General features: G+C 39.1%; 1 protein-coding gene and 1 long non-coding RNA gene across 2 annotated transcripts; both read left to right on the forward strand.

The window, feature by feature from the left end:
* On the forward strand, positions 4894-12423 carry LOC8056977. The gene is made up of 3 exons (XM_002449573.2): positions 4894-5430; positions 9622-10272; positions 11452-12423. The coding sequence occupies exons 1-3, from the start codon at positions 5086-5088 to the stop codon at positions 11929-11931; spliced, it is 1476 nt and encodes a 491-aa protein (XP_002449618.1). The 5' UTR covers positions 4894-5085; the 3' UTR covers positions 11932-12423.
* On the forward strand, positions 22379-24986 carry LOC110435538. The gene is made up of 3 exons (XR_002453259.1): positions 22379-22788; positions 23712-23843; positions 24670-24986. It is a non-coding gene; the product is annotated as an uncharacterized LOC110435538 (long non-coding RNA).

Below are 25541 nucleotides of genomic sequence, written 5' to 3' on the forward strand. Positions count from 1 at the left end.
AAAATCATTTTTCCCTAGGGTTTCCAAGAGGAAACCATTCAACTTTCGCGTGCAACCAACCATGCATACCTTGACACCTCATCCAAGGCCTTGTTTAGTTTCTTTCCGAAATTTGTGGTAATTATTGTCTAATCATGGACTAACTAGGCTTAAAAGATTCATCTCGTAAATTTCGATCAAACTGTATAATTAGTTTTTATTTTCGTTTATATTTAATACTCTATGCATGCGTCTAAAGATTCAATATGACGAGGAATCTTAAAAAGTTTTTAGATTTTGGTTGGAAGTAAACAAGGCCTTGCCCACGCAAGTACCCGTGTCCACAGTGACTGTAGCTAGCGCATGCAAAAATTTCAAATCTAAACAGGGAGATCTATAACTGAGTCAGCTTCAGTTCCTTTCGGTGCTTTTTTGTTTGTTGGAACTCTGTGTTGTAAAGCTAGTAATCCTAGCAAGACCATAATGCTTTATGCAAAGCAAGGCCACCAGGTCCTTGGTCTAAATGATTTTGTTAGAGACTTGTACTCTATCATAAAAAAGATTAATAGAATATATTTTCTAAGTATATCTATTATTTTTATAATATTTTTCGGAGACTCCAAACTCTAAGGCCTTTAGTTCTGAAAACTTTTGGTTTTTGGGATTGTAGCACTTTCGTTTTTATTTGACAAAGAATCATGAAGTAACCAGTCTTAAAAGATTCATCTCGCGATTTACAAGTAAACTGGGTAAACTGTCCAATCAAGAGCATTAAACATAGACGAAAATAAAAACTAATTACACAGTTTGCTCGTAAATCACGAGATGAATTTGTTAAGCCTAGTTAGTCCATGATTGAACAATAATTACTAAATAAAAACAAAAGTGCTACATTGTCCCGAACCAAAAAAAAATTTAGAAACTAAACAAGGTCTATATGCAGTACCAAATATTCGATGTGATAGGTGTAAAAAACAGGAGGAACCAGGGCTAAGAGGGTGTTTGGTTGGGGGTGATAAAATTTAACAGGTACTCAATCCATCCCAAATTGTAAGTCGTTTGACTTTTTTAATATCAAGTTTGACCATTCGTCTTATTCAAAGTTTTGTACAAAATATCACTTTTTTTTGTTGTGTATTGATTTATTAATAAAAGTTCCTCAAGAATGACTTAAATTTGACTATATTTGTATAAATTTTTTAAATAAGACGAGTGGTCAAACTTTGGGTAAAAAAAGTCAAACGACTTACAATTTGGGATGGAGGGAGTACTGTAGTATTTTTGTTTTATTTGACAATTAGTGTCTAATTATGGACTAATTAGGCTTAAAAGATTCGTCTCGTGAATTATTTTCTAGCTATTGTTTTAGTTTCACAAATAGTATACATTTAGCATTTTATGCATATGTACAAAAATTCGATATGATACTCCCTCCGTCCCACAAATAAACACATTTTTTTGACTTCTACAATTCATATTTGACCATTTATCTTATTTAAAAAAATTTAATAAATTTATTTATTTTTTATTTGACAATTAGTGTCTAATTATGGACTAATTAAGCTTAAAAGATTTGTCTCGTGAATTATTTTCTAGCTATTGTTTTAGTTTCAAAAATAGTATACATTTAGTATTTTATGCATATGTATAAAAATTCGATATGATACTCCCTACGTCCCACAAATAAACACATTTCTTTGACTTCTACAATTCATATTTGATCGTTTGTCTTATTAAAAAAATTTAATAAATATTATTTATTTTTTAATAACTTATTTTATTGTTAGATATATTTTTATAATGATTTATTTATTTTATTATTTATATAAAAAATTAAATAAGATGAATGATCAAACATAAATTGTATGAGTAAAAAAATATATTTATTTGTAGGACTGAGAGAATACATGATAAAAATAATCACATTAAACCAAACATGCCCGTATACGTACGATATGGTGACGTGACCGAGCTCGGCAATGTGAGACCGTGGTGGCCGACTGGCGGTGACGTGACCGAGCTCGGCACTGTGTCCCTCGCCAGCTCGTACAGGCTTTAGGAGTAGCACACGCAACCCTGCGACTGCGAGTGGCCGGGGCAGGAGACCCCGCGGCAGGAGGTGGGGGCCCCGACGGAGGCCGCCAGGCCGGCCCATCTCAAGCGTCACTCCCTGCATAAAATGTTTACACACATAGTACTAGATTAAGTTGTAAGATAAATTTTTTAAGTCTAATTAGTTCATAATTAAATACTAATGGTTAAATAAGATGAAAAAACTATAGTAATTGTTAAAATTTAACAGCTCCAACCAAACACCTTCTTAACCGACTGACCCAGGCTAAACTTTTCGATCATGAGTTCGGTCCTGCTTCCAAGGCCTTGTTTAGGCCCTGTTTAGATTGGAGATGAAAATTTTTTGGATGTCACATCGGATATGTCGGAAGGATGTCGGGAGGGGTTTTTAGAAACTAATAAAAAAACAAATTACATAGCTCGTCAGGTTAAGTATAATTAATCGGTCATTAGCACATGTGGGTTATTGTAGCACTTAAGGCTAATCATGGAGTAACTAGGCTTAAAAGATTCGTCTCGCAATTTCAAACCAAACTGTGTAATTAGTTTATTTTTTATGTACATTTAATGTTTCATGCATGTGTCCAAAGATTCGATGGGATGGATGAAAAATTTTTAGGTGGGAAACTAAACAGGGCCTTAGTTCACTCTAAAAACCAAAAAGTTTTCAAGATTCTCCGTCACATCGAATCTTGTGTCACATGCATGAAACATTAAATATAGATGAAAACAAAAATTAATTACACAGTTTAGCTGTAAATCACAAGACGAATCTTTTAATCCTAGTTAGTACATAATTGGATAATATTTGTCACAAACAAACGAAAGTGCTACAGTACCAAAAACTTTTCACTTTTCGGAACTAAACAAGGCCCAATTAACCAAACTTTATATGGTTAGGCCTTGTTTAGTTTAAAAAAAATTCAAGATTCCCCATCACATCGAATCTTGCGACACATGCAAGAAACATTAAATATAGATGAAAACAAAAACTAATTGCACAGTCTATCTGTAAATCACGAGATGAATCTTTTGTGCTTAGTTAGTCTATGATTGAATAATATTTGTCAAATAAAAATAAAAGTGCTACAGTACCCAAAACACACAAAAATTGGCCTAGTTTGGGTATAGGTGTCAGTTACCTAAGGTCTTGTTTACTTCCATCAAAAAACTCAAAATTTTTCAAGATTCCCCATCACATCGAATCTTTAGACGCATGCATGGAATATTTAATATAGATAAAAATAAAAACTAATTGCCCAATTTGGTCGGAATTAACGAGACGAATCTTTTGAGCCTAGTTAGTCTATAGTTAGACAATAATTACCACAACAAACAAAAGTGCTACATTGTCACGAAATTTTTTCGTTGAGAAACTAAACAAGGCCTAAACTAACCCAGAAAACCGAAGTTCTATGTAGCAATTGATAAAGCCTAAAGAAAGAAGCATATCCCATCAGCCTATATACGTAAACCATAGGCCTTGTTTACTTCCAAAATTTATTGCAAAATAGAAATAGTAGTACTTTCGTTTGTATTTGATAGAAATAGTAGTACAATCGTGAACTAATTAGACTTAAAAGATTTGTCTTGCTGATGCGGTTTTGTTCGTTTGAGCTTATCAGCGAAATCTGCCAGCCATTCAACAATGTTTTTTCTCTCAGAATAAATCAGCCAACATTACTTTCTGGCATTACACAGTTTTATCTGTAATTTGTGAGACGAATCTTTTGAGCCTAGCTAGTCCATGATTGAACAATAATTACCAAATACAAATACAAGTGTTACAATCTTCAAAATCTAAAAAAATTGCCAACTAAACAAGGCAATAAGAGAACCAAAACATTTTGTATTATTGTGTGCAAACATGCTACTAAAAATTTCTATAAATTCTAATATTTTTCTGGCTACTAAGCTGGTCCAGTCATAGTTATTTGAACCGGACCAGCAGTTGAACCGGTAAAAGATTGAACCAAAGCCTTGACCGGTCGGTGAACCGACCGTTTTTTCTTCGAAACCGATATATCTGGACTTTGTACCGTGGAAAACCGGTCCAGGTGGGATTTCAACTTAGGAATGGGGAGGAGAGGAGAGAAATGATGGGAAAACAACTGCAGGTGGGATTTCAATATAGAAATGGGGAGGGGATGAAGGGGTCGAACTCTAACCTCTAAGGTTAGGAAGCAAGTTCTCCACCACTAAGATATGAATCAGTTGTGTTTTTATATTATTCTTCACTCTATTTGAACCGGGTTAAACCGGTTGGACCAATCAAACCGTGAACCGAAGCCTTCAACGGTTCGATGTTCGGTCCGGTTCTAATAACTATGAGTCCGGTTAGTTCGGTCGTGACCGAGACCAAATTGAACTAACCGAGACCGAAATTGCTTAGTCTTTATTTTTTTAACCGACCGATCGGTCCTTGCTTCCCGATGACTAAACTTACAAAATGACCGAGGAACTGATCGGTTCGGTTCACTCTGACCGAACGCCCAGAGTGACTCAAGCGGCATGCATGCTCATGTCCGGGTCTTCTTTGGTTACACCCAAAAATCAATTTTTTTTTCAAAATTTTCAATCACATTGAATTTTGCGGTATATGCATGAAACATTGAATATTGATTAAAAAATAATTAATTATATAGTTTATTTGTAATTTGCGAGATGAATTACAGACTCTATTAGTAAACCGCTAGACGAATTTATTAAGCTTAATTAATTTGTTATTAGCATATTTATTATTATAGTATTTTATTGTCAAATTATGACTAATTAAACTTAAAAGATTTATCTTGTAAAGTAATGGTAATCTATATAATTAGTTATGTGGTCACGTGAGCTCAAGCGAACAAGTATACAAAAATAGACGTTGCTGATAAGAACGAAAAAAAACCCTGAAAACCCAAATGGGTTTTTGCGCATATTCCCAACGGCAACAAGCTAGAGAGAGGACAGTTTCCCAGAGAGAGAGAGAGGAGGCAGATGTGATCGTCTGCGGCGGGGGCGAGAGAAGAAGGCCACGGCGACGCAACAATGAGCAACACCACCCCCGACACCTACCCGGAGAGCGTCGGCTCCTGCCGCCCTCCGACCCCTCCTGCTTCCCCTCCCCCTCATCCGGCGCCGGCGGCGGCCCTCCGCGGCGCTCCGGTGAGGCGGCAGCTGGACTTCGCGGACGCCGACGCCGATGCCGGCGCCGGCGCCGGTGGCGACCTGGACGACTACGACGACTTCGTTCTCAGCGCCGTGGATGACATTGAGCGGGGCTATAACGAGGCCAAGCGACGCGCCCCGCCGTGCGTCTGCGGGCGCGGCGATTGCGCGGTGCAGCGGGACAACAAGCGCAGCCGGTGGATGTACGTCTGCTCATCGCAGCCGGTCAGCCTCCCCACTCACCTCCAAGTTTTTTTTTCTCCGCTTCTAGCTTTTTTTTTCCTTTTTGGTGGTGGGGTGTGTGTGGGTGCTGAAGATGGTTTCTTTGAGTGCTTTGGGTTGGGAAAAGCCGTATGCGGACGATTTTACGGTTTAGATGGGAGAAATTTCGGTTCTTGAATCGTGTTAGTGAAATGTGTTAGAATAGAAGAGGCGGATTTGAAAATGTTACAGTCTTGGGGGAGTTGAATGCTGCATTGCAGGGACCATGTTTTGGCTTCCAGAGTTCTTGCAGGGGTTTGCTTGGCTTGACCATGTCCAAGCTGCTTCATTTGGTTGATGACTTGTATGGAATGTAGTGGTTCCAGGGGACATTGCAGTTTGCCTGGCCCCAATTTGGTAGTAACCTGTCGCTCTCGGCCAATTTGGGTGAAATTGACTAATTGAGGGTCAGGTTTTCCCAGTTGCCTGCAAAGAGAACTTCAGATGCGATTTTCAGCCTGATGGAGAATTTAACCATCCATCACACCATCACTGGCCCGTTTTATGTACTAGTGTAGTGATTTCAATATACTACTTGGATAGAGTAATTTTTCTTGTGCAGATTATGGCAACCATTTTTGTGACCATAGTTATTACTAAGTTTAGCAAAGGATCGTTTGGCCAGCTAACTGTCTGGCACTTTTTTTAGCAAGAGTCTGTCACTTTAGCATGGAGGAAGTTCTTGTTGTCTCTTCTGCTATTATTACAAGTCTGCTATTACATTATTCATACTTCTGGCTGAAAAATCATAATTTGTCTGTCATGTCTATTGTATAGCAGTCAAGTTGGTGAAACACTGAAACTGCATCACATAATTAACCAACCTAAGGTAACTTTAAAATACTCATTGAACAGAACTCCTTGTGTGCCTCCTGTGTCAATGCCCGTACCCTCTTATGACTTCATCACAGAAGATTTGGAATCTGTTACTATTGCTTGTGACCACATGGAATCTTTGCTCAGAGAAGAGATTTTTTATCAGCAGCACATCACAAGATGCATGGCCCTACTGAATTTTTGTCTTTTGCTAACTCATCAGAATTGTTTGTCTCCGGAACTATCTATTTATCTCCGGAACTATCTATCGTACTGACTGATTTGAGCACATTTCTGTCTCGTGAGACACTGTATTAGTAGTTTAATATGTACCCAGTCCCAAGCATTTTGGACAGTGTCTCTGTTATGTGGCAGCTAGGATTGAGAGGGGTGAGATGGGGGAAGCAGCGGCTGCTGGCGTGCCACAGTACCCGTAGAGCTACAGTATCCGCGGGTACTGTTCATGCCAGATGTTGTGGCGGAGCACAGGCAGCTCACCTAACCAACCTAGACATGCAGCTCATCCTCGAGCTGCAACCAAACCAACTTTTAATGATGAGTCGACTCGACACAAACCTAACACTTAAAAACAAGCCTTTTACATCTTTGGCTTATTTTATTATTCTCAACCTGAAATAGACTGGGACGCTTTATTTTTGACTTCTGCACATAAGGTGGACACCATTTGCATGCTAGACCTGCACGTGTATAGCCACTTGGATCCCATGGACACCATCTGGATGAAAGGGTTGCATGACTGCATGAGTATGGCCCCCAGGAAGTGGTTGCTACAGCGACCAACGAAGACACCCTCGTGCTGTCTGTTAGCGGAATGTGGAAACGCTAGGCAGTGCGCTCCCATGCCTTCTCCCCGCTGCATGGCTGCTGGTCTGCATCGCAAAGAGGAGAGTGGAGGGCTTTTGATGGAGAACGATAAGGAGGGGAGTGCCTCTCTTACCGTCGCCGAAAACTTTGAGTTCGCCACCTGCATGGCAAACAGCATGCCCACCGCCCGTGGGGGCAACTGCTGGCCCAAGATCCCCGACACAGTGGACAAGATCAAGGTCCTCCGCGCGGTGAAGAGCAACTTGGAGGAGCTGCGAAGAGGTGCAGGGCTGAATCAGCTGCAGATCGTGCATCACCCGCACCCGCCGACACGCTAGGAGGCCGCGCAGCAGCAGCCTGCAGCCGCACCATCGCCGACTCCTGGTGGGTAAGCATCTTCCCCGTCGGCTGCTCAAACTGCTGTGACTTCTCGCCCGTGTCTTGGATCTGCCAGACGCCGACGCCAACGCCCCTATAGAAGATCCCATCATTGAATGGGTGCTGGAGGTTCAGCCCACCATGAAGGACAATGGCGCCGGTGGACTCTGGGGCAACCGTCGTCGTGGCTGTCGGGGCGCTCACCATCGTGTACACCGGCCCTATCGTCAATGCCAGAGCATAAGACGGAACCAGAGAAGGAGAATGCGACATCTGCAGCTGGTGGATGGGAACTGGGGCGGCCGTCTACACGCCCTGGAACAAAAACGTCGTCGTCCCGTATCCGTGCATCCCGTAGGGGAAAACCGGTGGCAGAGAGGCCACTGCCGATTGTGGTAGTGGCCAGCTGGCCGGTTGCAGCGGTGGTATGCCGAGGTAGGACTGGATGTCGGCGATGGAACGGGCGAGATCAGTGATGGCCGCAGTCAACTGATTTGGTGTCATCGGTGAGGAGTGACCGGCAGCAGCTCATCGTAACTTGACATCATTGTTATGTTGGCAGCTAGGATTGAGAGGGGTGAGATGGGGAAGCAGCGGCTGCTAGGCTGCTACAGTACCCGCGGGTACTGTTCACACCGGATGTTGTGGCGGTGGTTAGGGCTACGAGGGTGAGAGGAGGCCGGCCGGGGGCTTTGCCCATGGCCGGGCAAGAGGGAAGGGTTTTCCTTGTTAATTCTTGCTTGATTAGATTGATACATCTCCTCTGCTTATATAGAGAGGTTTACTTGACTTATATAGAGAGGTTTACTTGACCCCTAAGCAAATGACCATTATCTCTAATTAACCCTAACACTAACAGGCCATATAGCTAGCCCAGGCCCAATAGGCCTCTTATGTACTCTAACAGTCTCTTGCAGTTCTATAACATGACATCAAATTTTTACTCCTAAAATATGAAGTAAAAGGAGTATCATTTTTATATGTTGGAGACATTCTAGGCTTCTAGTATGCGTAAGAACCAACAATATGGTATATTGTTAGATGAAATGTACTCCCTCCATTATCTTTTGTTAGGCATGGTGAAGAGTTTTACATATACCAAGAAAATTTTGATATAGTTAGGTGGAGCATTAACAAATGCTGGGCGCTGTGCTTTATGCCTTTATCCATCAATGCATGCATGCACCAGAGGTTTGGTACCCCTGGTTAAACCAATCAAGCATACTTCGTGTTTGCTCATGGCCCAAAAACGCTTCGTGTTTGCTGCGTATTTACACGGTATGAGTAATTGCAGACACTTGAGTTTGGATTCCAACCTCGGTACGTACCCTCACGCCTAATATACAGTCAAAACTGAGAAATCAGTGTGCGCCTAAGAAAAGATAATACAGGGAGTAGTCTCTAGTGCTGTCCTGTCTATTTTTGTAAGAACCTCTCATGGAAGCTTAATAGCCCCATAAATAGCAAAACATGTGGCACTGTTCACTGAATATTAGGTCATCTAACAAACCACTACCCAACCATATGTATATGTGATAGATGCTTGGCATTGCCGTAGTCATGTAATGCACATAAAGCAGTAATAATCAGCCAAATATGTTTTTATTGAACACGCAGGAGAAATCAGCCGAATATGTCTTTGTAGACCCTAGAACTTAATGCAAGTTTTCTATGTGCCCAGTGTATAGACTACAAATCAATCCCTAAACCTTAATTTGAAGTTTGTACTGCTTCAGTGGCATCCATAAGTCATCACATTATATGACTTCAGCTTTAGTGTCATAACCATCCTCACATTTTCTACAATATGCTCCCACACAAAACTTAGGGAAAATGCAATCATAACCTTATTTTTCCTAGACAATGGTTTTTTTTGGTGACTTTCTGGGTGCATTCACCTTTTTGTTTTTTTGCATTATATCCTTTCCCGAAGCAGCAAGTTTTGTCTGTGTATACAAGTTTCATCAACTGTTCAGGCATGTTTCTTTGAATCCCATTGTGTTTACTTCTTTAGTCATCTACAAATTGAGTGTTTTATTCTTCATTATGCAATGAACTTCAACTAACTTGCAAAGTATTTTTGACTCCCAAGCATATAATTGATAACGTATTTACTTGTTGAACATGGCTTTTCAGAAGTGCAAACATGTTGCCATGTGTGAAGAAGTTGATCAGAATCCACAATCACCGCCTGCTGTTATGAGTGATCCTAAACCAAGCAATCCTTGTGCGTTCAGCATTCCAAGGACTCCTGTGGATGATGCTAGAATGCAAATTAATAATGTTAGTCCCCAAGGTGCTGGTGCTACAACTCCAGTTAATGTCAGTCCCCAGGCTGCTGTTGCTAGAACTCCATTTAATTACACGAAAGGTGTTGGCACTACGACTCCAGTTAATGTCAGTCCCCAGGCTGCTGTTGCTACAACTCCATTTAAGTACACTTCGAAAGGTGTTGGCGCTCTGACTCCAGTTCATGTTAGTCCACAAGGTGCAGGCGCTATGACTAAAGTTAATGTCAGTCCTCAGGCTGCTTGTGCTACAACTCCATTTAATTACACTTCGAAAGGTGTTGGCGCTATGACTCCAGTTCATGTTAGTCCACTAGGTGCAGGCGCTATGACTCCAGTTCATGTTAGTCCACAAGGTGCAGGCACTGCAGCAGCAGTTAAAGCTAGTCCCCGATGGCATGGATCTAAAGATGGACAGCTAATCTGCCAGTGTACAGCAGGGAAGTGCAAAAAAATGAGAGTGGACAACGAAGACTGCTATGTTTGTCCTATACCCAAGGTAATGTTTTTTGTGGTAATTGTTCTTTTTTTTTGTTCCTCTTGAAATGTTTTAGTGGTTAAATTGTGTAACTATGATAAGGTACGCTGTTCTTTTATTAACTAGATATTTTAGCTCCTGAGATCATACTATCATACTGTTTTTTCTTTTGTTTATTTGTCCCGAGAGAAGTCAAATAAATAATGAGAAAAGCATGAATGATTCTCTTCCTGTGAGAATTTGAAGATAGATAAGTTGCTAGCAGCCTAGCAATATTTATTTCAGTGAAGTTGCTCCAGCAATCCTACAGTTGCACAATGTAGCATAACGTGCAAGTAAGCATCTAGGTGGTGGAGAGCCTGTTTAACCTATCTCCCCACCCAACCACTCAGATTTGAGCGCTAGGAATGTTTGCCAGAAATCCTATCCATTTTTTATTTTTTCCACCACGGACGAACCAAATTTCATTACTCGAGAGCAACAAAATTACAATAGTTTGTTATCCATTTTTGTTTTAAGGAGAAGTTTATGTTTTCTGCCAATAGGAATGCTACAATATTATACTTTATTTCTTATTTATCAGTACTGAATCCTAAGACTTTTGCACTGTTATAATAGTCAAGTTAGATACTGTTGAAAAAACTTCTTAAGCATCCTACAAGTTTAGTCCAGTTTTTGTCCAATGTAGTTGACAGCATCAAGAAAATAAATTACTAAATTACGGACATTATCTCTGAAATAATTTCTGAGATGTAATTGGCAGGTAGTTTTTCTTAAAATCATCTGTTTTTGCCCCTTTGATTTGTTTACTATTGTGTGCACATTCCCTCAAATTACTGTTTATGAAAGTGAAGAATTGTTAAACCATTTCAAAATCGCAACTTTGCATCTGAGATTTGGCCAACCTAGGAGGAAAAAGTTGGCGTTGGAAACAAGAAGAAATAAGCACACACATTTGAGCTAAACAGGACTTGAACCTTGATGGTAGGAGTGTACACCCACCCCTCCACCAACTGAGCTCGGTTCAGTTCCTTCTATCTGATTCTGAGATACTGTCTTGACTTTTTAGCTTTTCCATAGTCTGGATTAGTAGCTTGATGTTGGGATCACAATCCAATATGTTGGAGTCTCTAAGCTACTTTTAACTTTATGTTTCCAGCTACATGCAATTGATCAGCTGCATTACTGTTTATTCTGCAGGGACAAGGTGCATGCAATTTCAAGGTGCCAGTAACAGCTGTTAAAGGACCACCACAGATCGGAGACTACAATGTAATGGAAGCCCATGGGAACACTGCAGTTGGAATAGGAGACAACAATGCGAATGGATCAGCCAATCCTGCTCAACCTAATGACGATGAGTGGCCATTTGAAATCATCAACAATGAAATCGTGCCGACAGGTCAAGCAACGGTCCGTGCTGTAGTCCACCAGAACTCACCAGGCACGCCGCGCCAGCCGATTGCCATGGCGAGAACACCCGCGACATCACCCATGACGCCTTTTGGTAGCCGCCCCAGCCCCATGACCCGGCGTCCAAACAACACCTGCTTCGAATGTGGTGAGGAAGGGCACTGGAGGAATTCCTGCCCTAAACGATCTTCCCAAAATAATGGCTGTTTCCATTGCGGCATGGCCGGTCACTGGCAGGCCAGTTGTCCCAAGCGAAGAGGGTCTTAGAACCATGTGGGTGAACTGATGATCTCCATCTCATGCTGATTTGGGCTATGTGCCTCATAAGCAATCAGGGCTCAGGAGGCAGTGCTAATGTTCCTGCTTAGTAACCTTAATCAGCTTTGGCATGGTAGCTAGTATATAATAAGGAGGGACAACTGTGAAAAGGGTCTGTAACTGGGCCCATCATCTGCCTAGTCTAGTTAATTTAGTTAATAACAGGTCGTGGTATCTATTGTACATATGCAGTAAGTACTACGTCTCTGAATGGTTCCCTTCAAGAATGCGATGAACAGAACCACGACTCTGAATGGTACCCTTCAAGAATGGGATGAACTGAGGACCAACTAATTGTAAGGTGCATCCTTGAAAATCCCTGCTTGTTCTTTGCTTGTGTCCTGTCTGTGACCCCTCTTGCTTCACTAGCAACTGGTGTTTGTGTTGGAACTACTGAATGGAGGGTTTTCTGGAGCATATGTGTTTCCAGCTCTTGGGCAATTCTGAATTTCTGATGGATGGATTGCCGCGATTTTTCACAGAAATTGCCCAAGCCCTGGTCAAATCCTTGCGACTGAACTTTGGCCGCTTCTGAAGCGCTGGGGATCACGGTCCTTGAGTCGGAGGATGGATGCGGTCTCTGAATTCTTTCAGTTTTTCAGATACGCGGTCACCGGCTCGTTGAGTCAGTCAGTTAGTCAGAGACGGTCAGACGACGAGCATGTGCACGTTGGCGGGCTCGGACTTGACCCCGACCGACTCGGATGGTCGTCGTCGTCGTCGTCGTTGTCGTCTGGTGGTTCAGCCGATCGAGCTGACGGGTGGCTTGGCGCGTGCGTTTGGAGATGTGCAGGCTGCCGGGCGCCATGGAATTGCCGGAGATGGTCAGAGCTGGAGCTGGGCGATGGACGGCTGGAAACTTCGCCGCTTTGACTCTGAATTTCTTTTCGTACCCGTACGCCCACATATGTGTTTGAAGCTAAGGCCATTTTGCAAAATAGGAATAGTAGCACTTTCGTTTGTATTTGATAAATATTGTCTAATTATAGACTAACTAGGCTCAAAAGATTCGTCTCGTCAATTCCGACCAAAATCTACAATTAGTTTTTATTTTCATCTATATTTAATACTTCATGCATACGTCTAAAGATTCGATGTGACGGTGAATCTGAAAAATTTTGCAAAATTTTTGGTGGACCAAGACTAGATGACCTGGGCCCTTTCTGTAGACACGTGCGCCCGTGCCACACAAAGGCCTTGTTTAGTTCATCCCAAAACCAAAAAGTTTTCAAGATTCTCCGTCACATTGAATCTTTCGACACATGCATGAAGCATTAAATATAGACGAAAATAAAAACTAATTGCACAATTTACATGTAAATCGCGAGACGAATCTTTTGATCCTAGTTAGTCCATAATTGGATAACATTTGTCACAGACAAACGAAAGTGCTACAAACTCCAAAATCTTTTCGCATCTAAACAAGGCCAAAAATGCCAGGCGGATGCGTTTCAGGCTTGCTGAACCATTTTGCAAAATTCATGTGTACAATATTAAATATAGATAAAAAATAATTAATTACATAGTTCGTCTATAATTTACGAGACGAATCTTTTGAACTTAGTTAGTCTATAATTAAATAACAATTGTTGAATACAAATGAAAGTGCTACATTAGTATTTTGTAAATTTTTTCACCAACTAAATAAGACCTAGCAGATGAGACGAGATGAGATGCCTGGACTGACTTGACTTGTATACTCTCGTTGCTACACAGGATAGACCCTCTTGCTCTTTCTATTAATTTTATCTTTATAAGCTTAGTAGTACAAATTTGTAGCGAGGACTTAGAAGAGTCCCCATACATCTGGCGACGTGCGGGGGCTGATGCCTTGACCGACCTAGTCCTAGATCTGCCATGACACCAACCCACCACCATCATCGTCTTCTCTCTTTTAAGAGTGTCCCCAACAAGGACTCAAATAGCTAGCATAAATTATATTTCTCTATAAAGAGAGAATACCGAGATCTGAAACAACCAGCTCGTATGGTATTCAAAAAAATTATTCTCTGACATCCTAGCGAGATAATTGCTATTATAGGACTCCTCCAAACGTGTGCCTTCCTAGTCTCTTTTGCAGCTTGCGTTTTCTTTAACTTCTTATTTCCTCGTCGCTACTATTTTTATCAGGTTATTGAGGACACCCCAAGTTTTGAGGACCCTCGATAGCTCCTAATCCAAAGCCCTAAGTGCTTTCCCAACGCAATACAATGGTGTGCTGCCCCAACGTCCAACTATGCATGTGTCTAATTTCATGTTATAAAGAATAGTGGTCTCATAATTAAACATTTATAGGAAAAGCGCATTGGGAGAAGAGAGAGGGAGAAAAGGTGGTGCATGCATTCCTTTTGGCTCTAAAAAAGCTATAGGGGGACTACAAGTGATTAGAAATGTATTGATGAGTAGTGGCCTCAATTTTACATGGAACAAACATTTACTCTGAGCCTGCTGCTGTCTAAATCCTAATACTCAACCCTAAGAACATCTCCATCAACCTTCAATTCCAACTCCCCTGATATATGATAGTTATGGGGCTACCCCAATAACATTTCCATGATTAAAGGGGAGATGCTTTTACAGTTCCTCAATAATTTAACCCCATTATTCTTCCTTATAGGTAGACCCTATATGTCAGTGGATCAAAACATAATATTTTTATTTTTTTCTAACCTCCCCGACTCCACCTCCCATGGTGGTCGCTGCTGCCTCCACCGTGCAGAAGTCGGCCATAGCCCTAGACGCGGTGACTGTGGCGGTCGGCTTGGTAGGCGACAACGTGCAACGACTCGTGGTGTGAGTTCATGGAGGCCCACCCTCGTCCTCCTTAGCCTCGATGGCTTCCATGGCTGTGATGGTGAGGAAGCAGCACGTCTGTCTTGCCCCCCTTCTTCAACGCCGGTAGCGAGTCCCTACTTATTTGATATCATAACTGTTAGTGTTGTATTATATAAGTTTGGCCAAACTTGAAATAGTTAGAATAACTTAAATTTATATATTTTAAAATAGGGGGATAACAAGTAGAGTTTGAAAACATACAGTAGAGACCGTGTTTATGTCCAAATCTTATACAGCTGCTACTATTGGGCCGGATTTCGTTCCTTGCAAAAGAGGTACCGTACCAGATAAAGCAAGCGTGCCTACTTTTCACACATGAGGACCTTTCCACGAGCACGTGCGTAGACGAGTGTCAAGTAGTACCGGAAAGGTTACGCTATCCAGTGACAGAGAGATGAGGATCGGAGCACAACACACTGAACGCTGACGGTTACGTCACCGCCACGAGCCTGGCCGAGCTGCGGGCCCATGCCACTGCACATCGCCAGAACATGCTTGGGCCACCGATCGACGTCGCGCGTTTGTGCTGCCAAGACGAAGAAAGAGAGAGAGAGGAGGGGAAGATATTGGAGGGGCGTTTATATACGTCGTTCTTAACGTATCTACTGGTCATGGTCTTTCTAAATCAATCCAACAGTTAGGAGAGATCGAGGTTTCATAGTGCATGGCCGACAATCAGCTTGATCTCAAAACTTGCCAAATTTTGGTTCAACTTTACTTAGTGCTAAGGTCTCCAAGCTCTCGTCGTGCCCACAAGGCCTCACGGCTCACGCCCCTCGCACGACTCACCTATAGCACCCTAGCGCCACCGCCGCCCTGTCTTTTACCATTGCTGGTCCTGCTCTCTTCCCCCTCCGGTATCTCGTCGGATGTCGAAGGGAGTGGATCCATTATTTCTAATAAGTTTTCTAGTAGATTGAATCATTAGGATGACGGCGAGAGGCTAGGTAGAATGGTTTTCTCTATGGCAACACTATGGAAGATGAGGGCGACAACTACGGCATCAGCAACTTCATCGACATAACGACATGGAGACTTTTCTTTTCGAATATTACATCAAGGCGAAGATGATATCGCCGCCATGGAATAATTTTCTCTAGTCTTTTCTCTGTTTTCTTGTGGTTAGATAATGGCCACAATGAAAGACTAAGGAGAATAAATTTTAAATTTGTCTTCGTCACTCTTCAGTGGCAGAAAGAAAAGAAGAAGAAGAAGAAGAAGAAGAAGAAGAAGAAGAAGAAGAAGAAAAAGAAGAAAAAGAAGAAGAAGAAGAAGAAGAAGAAGAAGAAGAAGAAGAAGAAGAAGAAGAAGAAAAAGAAGAAGAAGAAGAAGAAGAAGAAGAAGAAGAAGAAGAAGAAGAAGAAGAAGAAGGAGGAAGATATATAAGAAAGAAGAAGTTTCTCAACTCCGACTGTAGGAATAATATTGGTCGTCATACGTTGGATATCTGTTCTCAGGTCTTTTGCCAAGTGTTTGCTTGTGCGGTCATCCATACAAAGCGTCGTATAGGTTTGGATTCAAGATTTGCATCGGAGTTATTCACAGCGTGTGTACAATTTAAATGAAAATCACTTTCTAGATATATTTAATGTATTTCAGAGCACTTACAATATGATGATGTACTTAGCTATTATCTAATACACAATTATTCACTACGTGAAAAAGGCACTAAAAGAACGCCATCCCCTTTCACTATAGGGGCGGCTAGCTTTGGAGCCGCCCTTACGGTGGCTCGGGTGGGCCTTAGCTGGTCAGCCGCCCCTACAGTGACCACTGTAAGGGTGGCTGGTGTTACCAGCCGCCCTTATAGTGGTGGGTCACAGTAAGGGCGGTTGGATCACTAGCCGCCCTTATAGTTAACCACTGTAGGGGCGGCTCAATCATCAGCCTCCCCTAAAGTAGTTTTGGACAAAATTGGTCAAATGAGACACTAAATGATCTCAAATAAAAAATTTTTGAATACTAAGATTGTACAACTCATCAAGATCTACATTTGTTACATAGTTCATTTTTGTATTTGAGAAAGTGTTAGTAAACACTAGCCACAAGGTGGCTCAATCACTAGCGCCCCTACATTAGTTCTGGACAAACTTGGTTAAATGAGGCACTAAATAACCTCAAATGAAAAAAATTGAATACAAATGTGTTAGAACTCATCAAGATCTACATTTTATACATAGTTCATTTTACTATTTGGAAAATTTTTAGTAAACTCTAGTCACATGTTTTAAAAAAAACTAAGATGAGAACATATAGGGTTTCGAAAATTGGTCTTAACTTGTCAAAATTTTAAACAAAATCTGAGGGGTCCAAACTTTATCAAATGAAAAGTTGACCATTATAACAAATGTAGATCTTGATGAGTTTGACATTCTTTGTATTCATTATTTTTGTAGTTGAGATCATCTAGGGTTCAGTCAAAGCGTCTTTTTGTTAAAATCCAAGATTTGACTTGGTCAAACCTGGTCAAATGAGGCACTAACTGCCCTCAAATGAAAACCTTTTGAATACAAACGTGTTAGAACTCATTAATATCCACATTCTATACATAGTTAATTTTACCATTTGGAAAAGTTGTAGTAAACCCTAGTCACTTGTTTTTAAAATCCAAGATGTGACTTAGCCAAACTTGGTCAAATGAGGCACTAAATGACTTCAAATGGAAAACTTTTGAATACAAGGGTGTTAGAACTTATCAAGATCTACATTTGATACATAGCTCATTTTTGCATTTGAGAAAGTGTTAGTAAACACTAGTCGCAAAGTCCTGAATCACACATAGACTTTATGAAACTATATGTGAGACTTGTGGAATTAGAACTACACTTTCCTAACACTTTGTCAAATGCAAAAATGATCTATGTATGAAATGTAGATATTGATGAGTGGACCAATATTGGTATTCATGACTTTGCAAGTTGAGAATATCTAGGGTTTCAAAAACTGACATGTAGCTGTGAAAATTTCAAAAATTCAAAATTTGAGTGGTCCAAACTTTATCAAATGAAAAGTTGACCATTATAAAAAATGTAGATCTTGATGAGTTTGACATTCTTTGTATTCATTATTTTTGTAGTTGAGATCATCTAGGGTTCAGTCAAAGCGTCTTTTTGTTAAAATCCAAGATTTGACTTGGTCAAACCTGGTCAAATGAGGCACTAACTGACCTCAAATGAAAACCTTTCGAATACAAACGTGTTAGAAATCATTAATATCCACATTCTATACACAGTTAATTTTACCATTTGGAAAAGTTTTAGTAAACTCTAGTCACTTGTTTTTAAAATCCAAGATGTGACTTGGCCAAACTTGGTCAAATGAGGCACTAAATGACTTCAAATGAAAAACTTTTGAATACAAGGGTGTTAGAACTTATCAAGATCTACATTTGATACATAGCTCATTTTTGCATTTGAGAAAGTGTTAGTAAACACTAGTCGCAAAGTCGTGAATCTCACATAGACTGTATGAAACTATATGTGAGACTTGTGGATTTAGAACTACACTTTCCTAACACTTTGTCAAATGCAAAAATGATCTATGTATCAAATGTAGATCTTGATGAGTGGACCAATATTGGTATTCATGACTTTTCAAGTTGAGACCATCTAGGGTTTCGAAAACTGGCATTTGGTGTGAAAATTTCAAAATTCAAAATTTGAGTGGTCGAAACTTTGTCAAATAAGAAGTTGCCTATTACACCAAATGTAGATCTTGATGATCTTTACCTTCTTTGTATTCATTATTTTTGTAGTTGAGATCATCTAGGGTTCAGTCAAAGCGTCTTTTTGTTAAAATCCAAGATTTGACTTGGTCAAACCTGGTCAAATGACGCACTAACTGCCCTCAAATGAAAACCTTTTGAATACAAACGTGTTAGAACTCATTAATATCCACATTCTATACATAGTTAATTTTACCATTTGGAAAAGTTGTAGTACACTCTAGTCACTTGTTTTTAAAATCCAATATGTGACTTGGCCAAACTTGGTCAAATGAGGCACTAAATGACTTCAAATGGAAAACTTTTGAATACAGGGGTGTTAGAACTTATCAAGATCTACATTTGATACATAGCTCATTTTTGCATTTGAGAAAGTGTTAGTAAACACTAGTCGCAAAGTCCTGAATCTCACAGACTTTATGAAACTATATGTGAGACTTGTGGATTTAGAACTACACTTTCCTAACACTTTGTCAAATGCAAAAATGATCTATGTATCAAATGTAGATCTTGATGAGTGGACCAATATTGGTATTCATGACTTTTCAAGTTGAGACCATCTAGGGTTTCGAAAACTGGCATTTGGTGTGAAAATTTCAAAATTCAAAATTTGAGTGGTCGAAACTTTGTCAAATAAGAAGTTGCCTATTACACCAAATGTAGATCTTGATGATCTCTACCTTCTTTGTATTCATTATTTTTGTAGTTGAGATCATCTAGGGTTCAGTCAAAGCGTCTTTTTGTTAAAATCCAAGATTTGACTTGGTCAAACCTGGTCAAATGAGGCACTAACTGCCCTCAAATGAAAACCTTTTGAATACAAACGTGTTAGAACTCATTAATATCCACATTCTATACATAGTTAATTTTACCATTTGGAAAAGTTGTAGTACACTCTAGTCACTTGTTTTTAAAATCCAATATGTGACTTGGCCAAACTTGGTCAAATGAGGCACTAAATGACTTCAAATGGAAAACTTTTGAATACAGGGGTGTTAGAACTTATCAAGATCTACATTTGATACATAGCTCATTTTTGCATTTGAGAAAGTGTTAGTAAACACTAGTCGCAAAGTCCTGAATCACACATAGACTTTATGAAACTATATGTGAGACTTGTGGATTTAGAACTACACTTTCCTAACACTTTGTCAAATGCAAAAATGATCTATGTATCAAATGTAGATCTTGATGAGTGGACCAATATTGGTATTCTTGACTTTTCAAGTTGAGACCATCTAGGGTTTTGAAAACTGACATTTGGTGTGAAAATTTCAAAATTCAAAATTTGAGTGGTCCAAACTTTATCAAATAAGAAGTTGCCTATTACACCAAATGAAGATCTTGATCATCTTTACATTCTTTGTATTCATTATTTTTGTAGTTAAGATCATCTAGGGTTCAGTCAAAGCGTCTTTTTGTTAAAATCCAAGATTTGACTTGGTCAAACCTGGTCAAATGAGCCACTAACTTCCCTCAAATGAAAACCTTTTGAATACAAAGGTTTTAGAACTCATTAATATCCACATTATATACATAATTAATTTTACCATTTGGAAAAGTTGGAGTACACTCTAGTCACTTGTTTTTAAAATCCAAGATGTGACTTGGCCAAACTTGGTCAAATGAGGCACTAAATGACTTCAAATGAAAAACTTTTGAATACAAGGGTGTTAAAACTTATCAAGATCTACATTTGATACATAGCTCATTTTTGCATTTGAGAAAGTGTTAGTAAACACTAGTCGCAAAGTCCTAAATCTCACAAAGACTTTATGAAACTATATGTGAGACTTGTGGATTTAGAACTACACTTTCCTAACACTTTGTCAAATGCAAAAATGATCTATGTATCAAATGTAGATCTTGATGAATGGACCAATATTGGTATTCATGACTTTTCAAGTTGAGACCATCTAGGGTTTCAAAAACTGGCATTTGGTGTGAAAATTTCAAAATTCAAAATTTGAGTGGTCCAAACTTTGTCAAATGAGAAGTTGCCTATTACACTAAATGTAGATCTTGATGATCTTTACATTCTTTGTATTCACTATTTTTGTAGTTGAGATTATCTAGGGTTCAGTCAAAGCGTCTTTTTGTTAAAATTCAAGATTTGGCTTGGTCAAACTTGGTCAAATGAGGCACTAACTTACCTCAAATGAAAACCTTTTGAATACAAAGGTGTTAGAACTCATTAATATCCACATTCTATACATAATTAATTTTACCATTTGGAAAAGTTTCAGTACACTCTAGTCATTTGTTTTTAAAATTCAAGATGTGACTTGTCAAATGAGGCACTAAATGACTTCAAATTAAAAACTTTTGAATACAAGGGTGTTAGAACTTATCAAGATCTACATTTGATACATAGCTCATTTTTGCATTTGAGAAAGTGTTAGTAAACACTAGTCGCAAAGTCAATCTCACATAGACTTTATGAAACTATATGTGAGACTTGTGGATTTAGAACTACACTTTCCTAACACTTTGTCAAATGCAAAAATGATCTATGTATCAAATATAGATATTGCTGAGTGGACCAATATTGGTATTCATTACTTTGCAAGTTGAGACCATCTATGGTTTCAAAAACTGGCATGTAGCTGTGAAAATTTCAAAATTCAAAATTTGAGTGGTCCAAACATTGTCAAATGAGAAGTTGGCTATTACACCAAATGTAGATCTTGATGATCTGTACATTCTTTGTATTCACTATTTTTGTAGTTGAGATCATCTACGGTTCAGTCAAAGCGTCTTTTTGTTAAAATTCAAGATTTGACTTGGTCAAACCTGGTCAAATGAGGCACTAACTGACCTCAAATGAAAACCTTTTGAATACAAAGGTGTTAGAACTCATTAATATCCACATTCTATACATAGTTAATTTTACCATTTGGAAAAGTTTTAGTAAACTCTAGTCACTTGTTTTTAAAATTCAAGATGTGACTTGGTCAAACTTGATCAAATGAGGCACTAAATGACTTCAAATGAAAAATTTTTAAATACAAGGGTGTTAGAACTTATCAAGATCTACATTTGATACATAACTCATTTTTTCATTTGAGAAAGTGTTAGTAAACACTAGTCGCAAAGTCCTGAATCACATATAGACTTTATGAAATTATATGTGAGACTTGTGGATTTAGAACTACACTTTCCTAACACTTTGGCAAATGCAAAAATGATCTATGATCAAATGTAGATCTTAATGAATGGACTAATCTTGATATTTATGACTTTTCGAGTTGATATCATCTAGGGTTTCAAAAACTGGTCTAGAGGTGTCAAAATTTCAAAATTCAAAATTTGAATGGTTCAAACTTTGTCAAATAAAAAGTTGACAATTACAAAAATTTAGATCTTGATGAGTTTTATTTTGTAAATACTAAAAAAATTATCTGAGGTCATTTAGTGTTTTATTTTTCATTGTTTGACCAAATCAAATATTTTACATGCATTTTTTATATTTTTTCTAAAAAATAAACTTTGAAATTACATATATAAATATATCATAAAAATAACTATATATATATATATATGAAATAGTTTATAATTATGATATAAATATATCATATATTAAATTGGCATATAAATATATCCTATATTAAATTGGTATATATATATATATATATATATATATATATATATATATATATATATATATATATATATATATATATATATATATATATATATATATATATATATATATATATATATACCAATTGCTACTAAACCGGCCCAGCAGGCCCAACCCGACGGCCCACTAGACTCAACTTCTGGGGACGTATATATACAGCCCCAAACCCTAAATCCCCTCCCTAGTCTTATCCATCTTCCTGCCGTCATGCGCCACCTCTCACTGCCGCATCCTGATGCCTTGCATCTCAAAGGCACGATGCCGCCCCCCCTCTAGTCTTGTGTGATCTCTCAATCTTCTTCCTCTTTCTTTTCCCCTTCTGCTATCCATGGATTTCAAGATATCCCCACCAGATCGACAACCGTGGCTGGGGGATTCCAAGAATTTCTACTCCAGAATCAATCTATACGGAGTATGGTTGATATATATTGATTTCCCCCGATCGATTTCTTTCTATGTGATGTGTGCAGGTTGGGTGGCGGCGACGGCGTGCTCCACTGATGTGCAGAGCTGGGCAGCCATGGCGCCCAGGCAAGCCAAGGAGGCCCGAGCATGCTGATGTGTGGGGATTTGGACTCCAGCAACAACCCTCCGTAATCTGAAAGTGAGTTCTTCTCCCTTCTCCCTTTTCCCTTCTCCCTCACATCCTCCTGTTCTTTCTTTATTTTTTTAACCTAGTCTGCAACTTTGTAACTCAAAGATATATACCTTAGTGCTCATGTGCTCTAGATTTACAGGTTCCTGTGTTAGTGTTTTAGCCAAGGCTCAAGTATTTTCAATTGTAGCTTTCTACTAAAGAAGGAATGCTAGTTCTTATTCTGATAATAGTTAGCATATATTTCTTGGCCCAAAATATTATTGAGCACCTAATTGTTGTGCTGCTCTAGAGCAAATCAGAGGTTCTTCTCATGGAAGGGGCTTTGTGTTTTTAGTAGAGGGAAAAGAAATATTCTAATGTGTCCCTATGAACCTCACCAAATATTCTAAGGCCTCAACTTTGAGTGAAGAGCCAGGAACTAAGTGGCTGCTACTTCGATGGAGGCAAGACCCCTACTCTCTTCCTGCAATATTTTAATCCTAGTCATGGCCTAGTCAAAGAAATTCACTGTGTATTATCTAGCTGTTGCTACAAGAGAGAGCCTGTATCTAATAAAGGAGCAACAAGAGAGAGCCATATGCCTTTTTTCCCTTCTAGAATAAGCTCAAAACATTTATTGCATGGTCTTTTCAGCATTTTTAGCATTATCCTTTTATACCTTTTTCTCTTGCTGTTAACTGTTGTGAAACTTCCCATGTTTTCGGTTCCATCAATAAATTAGGACACATTTGTTCAACATATTACAGAATTCATTAGTATAGTAAGTATAACATATTGCTCAGTGGATAATTTTACAAATTTTGGAGAATGTTCTGTAGATTCTATCTTGGCATCCATGGCTTGGTGTTTTTTGAGCCTGCTATTTTGTTGTACTGTATCACTGACAATCTAATGAGAGATTATGCACGAAATTATCTCTGTATTTTCAGGATGTTGCGTCCAAAATTATGGCCTTTTCTCAACAAGGCCCGCACACTACATGCATAATTTGAGCAAACGGCGCTCTGTGTACGGCAACACTGCGTCAACCAGCAACCTCTAGTGGGATAGTGACATATGAGGTATATTCAGGATCAACTGCTTGGAGCACAGGCGATGCTTTTAGTTTACTGCCAGGTTTTTTGAAGCATTAACACATGTTTAAAATTAAAGCTGATTTATTTCTGTTTCTTACATTTTGTTGGACAACATGTTTTTCCTGTGATGCCATTTAAGTAAGCATCTCTGTGCAATTGAGTAGCATCAGAACCAGGGTCTTTTTGTGCTCTCACTTGACAGCATTAAATTCTACAAATTCATGGCTATATTACTATTGAGTTATGAGAAAACAATACTAATAATCATGTTTCTAACACTAGTGACATCAATAACTATGTACCCTGGATCCGACCCTGCAATTGACCATGTAGTGAGGCCTTGCAACTATCAGCTATCTCTTTTCAGTTGCATTGTGCTCAAATAAAATTTCTAGAAAGTTAACTACCATATACTAGCATTCATCTACTTAACTTGCATATTTCCATTATTTTTCTCTTGGCTATTACATGTTTACATTTGTCTACATTCTTGTTTTTTTATATATAAAGGTATGCCCTGCTTTTTAGGAAAGCACATACTGCCTGCTTTCTTTGTCAACTTGGTTTTAGACGATATCATCAAATGGTTGTATTTGTTTAAAGTTTTTATCTCATCTAGGTAGGATCAAACAGGGAACTTAGGAGCGCATATTCATTGGTGCCTCTGAGTGCAAACTGAAAGAGCATGTCACAATATTTTCATCTTAATGTAGTAACAAGCATATGGAATCATCCATTGTGTAATGCTAGTAGGATTTGGTTGTTTGAGATCTACTGTTGAGTTCTTATTTCTTTGCACCTCTAAACACAGGAAGCCAGAGATCTACTGTTGCTAGAGTTGAGCCAGATGTAGGACGAGGCCACCATTGATCTTCTACAAGCCTGAGCTTGTAAGGCAAGGATCTTATTTCTTGCTCTTCAGTGATGGATTTTGATTGCAAATCTAGCTAGCTAGTATAATAGATTTCTTCATGGATTTTTAGATCTGTACAAAGAGTGAAACTTGTTGGACTTGTGGATTTGACAAACTTGTGGAACTTGTTATGATACAACTTTTGAATTTGTAAATTTGATGATGGAACTTGATTTTGATGTTTGTGTTGTGATGTGGTCAGCTTTGATATTATATATATGTTGTGTTATGGTTAGATTGGATTTGTTAATTTTCAGCAAAAAATAAAATAAAAATTACAATAATCAAATAGAGCAGTCAGCATATGACTCTTCTATTTGATTATTATAATTTTTATTTTTTTTAATGCTGAAAACTAACTGTAAGGGCGGCTCTAGATTGAGCCGCTCTTACAGTGAATTCCACTGTAAGGGGGGTTCAACACGAGCCGCTCTTACAGTGGTCACTAGTAAGGGCTGGTGTTCCCAGCCGTCCTTACAGTGGACCACTGTAAGGGCGGCTGGTGTTGAACCGCTCTTACAGTGGAATACACTGTAAGAGCGTTTGCATAAGGGCGGTTAGACCAGCCGCCCTTACAGAGCATATTTAACCGTCCCTACTGTGCTTGACTGTAGTAGTGATTCTTTCGTCTAAAAAATGTACATAGCCGACAATAATGTCGTTCCTGGATGGCATTTTTTTCCCCTACAGATGACCATATGCATCAGGCCAGACTGGCCTTAGTACTATTGTCATCAGTGCGAACCGTGCTAGTGTTATGCTTTCAGTTT

This window comes from Sorghum bicolor, chromosome 5 (genome assembly GCF_000003195.3).
Source record: "Sorghum bicolor cultivar BTx623 chromosome 5, Sorghum_bicolor_NCBIv3, whole genome shotgun sequence".
Taxonomy (NCBI): Eukaryota; Viridiplantae; Streptophyta; class Magnoliopsida; order Poales; family Poaceae; genus Sorghum; species Sorghum bicolor.